This window comes from Penaeus japonicus, unplaced genomic scaffold, assembly GCF_977035675.1.
Source record: "Penaeus japonicus unplaced genomic scaffold, GWHDUDI00000001_assembly GWHDUDI00000008, whole genome shotgun sequence".
NCBI classification, from domain to species: domain Eukaryota; kingdom Metazoa; phylum Arthropoda; class Malacostraca; order Decapoda; family Penaeidae; genus Penaeus; species Penaeus japonicus.
In genome coordinates this window covers 1,287,502-1,290,001 of record NW_028234410.1, presented here as the reverse complement: position 1 = coordinate 1,290,001, position 2,500 = coordinate 1,287,502, and the positions used below count along the sequence as shown (strand labels likewise).

At 36.2% G+C, this 2,500-nt stretch overlaps 1 protein-coding gene across 1 annotated transcript in view; it reads right to left on the bottom strand.

Moving 5' to 3' along the window:
• The window catches only part of LOC122252435 (crustacean calcium-binding protein 23), a 17,797-nt gene that overhangs the window by 2,241 nt on the left and 13,056 nt on the right, over positions 1–2,500 (bottom strand). Inside the window, exon 2 of the mRNA XM_086538890.1 lies at positions 2,367–2,492. Coding sequence (XP_086395016.1) covers positions 2,367–2,491 — 125 coding nt within the window. The 5' untranslated portion in view covers position 2,492. The remainder of the gene's footprint in view (positions 1–2,366; positions 2,493–2,500) is intronic.

The window sequence follows — 2,500 nt, the reverse complement described above, 5'->3', positions numbered from 1 at the left end:
TCCTTCCTACCACTTTCCCTCTTTAGATCTTCAAATATTTAATATTTTTTGGGATTCCCTTCTATATTTAAAGAGAAAAGGTGTTTCTTTATCTGTTCTAACTATGAATAATAAAAAAATGCGGTACCATTTAGTGAAAATCACTCACACCCCCTGGAAATCAGTCTGTTATCTGTTATGGCTTTAGTTGGATCGGATTCAGCTTAATATAGACTTTATGGTGTAGACCAGTGGTTCTCAAACTGGGTGCCGCGGCACCCTGGGGTGCCACGGACAGCGCCTAGGGGTGCCACAAGATTGCCATGAATTTTGTCTTGGCTAGATCGTTTCAAGGTACATTTGTAAAACAGTTTGTAGCAGTCTGCCTATAATTAAATGTCGGTGTAGGAAGTTACTTGCTCTAATATTTTGCAAAGAAAGCTCTGGTAATCCTTATCCAGTTCTCTACATCTTACCTGTGTGAGCTGGGATTTTCTGTTCTAGCTAACATTAAAACGAACAAGAGGGCAAGATTGCAAACTCTTGAAGAAGAAATGAGAGTATGTTTGTCCACTATTCAACCCAACTTGAAAAGGATCTGTCAGTCACATCAAGCACATGTATCTCACTAAATCAGGTTAGCTTTTGTTTGTTTTGCTTATTTGACTATCAGTGATTATCATGCCTTTTTTTCTTCTTCTTTTTATGCTACTTTGCATTTATAACTCTTAAGTTAATCTAATATTCTGAATCTAATTCCACTGACGAGTTCTATGTTTGGGCATGTACTACAGTACATCATATGTTAATTTGGGTTTGAGTACGGATAATAATTTTAAATCATTAATTAAAGTAATTCAAACAGGTACAATTTTATATCAGAAGTTAATTCATGTGAGGAGGGGTGATGGTGAAAAAGGGGTGCCACAGAAAGGATTATATAAATTCAGGGTGCCATCACTGAAAAAAGATTGAGAACCACTGGTGTAGACATTGCTGTTTATGTTTATAGATGTTTATAGATCTACTGAGTCACTTGAAACTGCAGCTATAGATATATGGGGCATGATGACCTCAGAACATGCTGAAAATAATGTTTCCAACGAAGAAAATGTGTCAGCTTGGAGAGACTGTGTCAGATTGTAGAGACTGTATTAGGCTGGAGGGACTGTGTCAGATTGGAGAAAATGTGTCACACTGCAGAGACTGTATCAGACTGAGGAAACTGTGTCAGACTAGAGAGACTGTGTCAGACTGAAGAGACTGTGTCAGGCTAAAGAGACTGTCAGACTGGAGAGATTGTGTCAGACTGGAGAGACTGTTCCAGACTGTTGATCCATATTCGTGTAACAGAAATCCATCATCCCAAAGATACACCCTAGTTATATAAGAAGGAATTTTGACAAAGGATCTAACGCAGAGACACGCCGTAAGGTACCGACGAGTGAAGATGCAATTGGATACGATCTGCCTTCAATAACGGCACGTCAATCAGAAGTCAACGATTGCAGTTCAGGAACCTGATTCATCTGACATTTAGTTGTTGCTTCTCGTGGAAGGCTGGAGACTGAATTCGGTAACTCAAATGTTATTCTCCGATTTTTTTTTTTTCTTTTTTTTTTGAGATATAACAGGGGGTACATGTACCGGTTTTGTACGATCATTGATTATTCTGATTTGGTTGCATTGTTATTCTTTGGTGTTGAAAATGCATTGTCACCAGTATATATATATATATATATATATATATATATATATATATATATATATATATATACGTTTTGCTAAAACAGGCACATCCTATGTGTTTATACATATATGCATATATGTATGGATATCAGCATTTATATATGTTCTGTATATAAGTATATATACACATTTATCTATCTATCTACATACATATCTATATAAATATCTATAAATATCTATCTATCTATCTATCTATCTATCTATCTATCTATCTATATATATATATATATATATATATATATATATATATATATATATATGTATATATATATGTATGTATATATATAATATATATATGTATATATATATACATACATATATGTGTATATATATATATATATATATATATATATATATATATATATGTGTATATATATATATATATATATATTTATATATATATGTATATATATATACATACATACATATGTGTATATATATATATATATATATATATATATATATATATATATATACATATTCACACACACACCCATACATTCTACATCCCCTACAGACCCCTCCACCCCCACCCCCCACCCACTCACCCACCTCCCCTCCACCCCTCACCCACCCACCCACCGCTCCCACCTCCCCTCCACCCCATGGCCAGGAGCACCACCACCACCTATACTTACGACCCGAACATCATGATGCCCGTGTAGCCGCGCGTGAGGCAGAGGGCGCGGAGCCTCTCGACGGCTGAGCCCGCCTCCTGCACCTCGGCGGATGCGGCTTCCTTCAGGTCATCCTCACGGGTCATTCTGAGGCA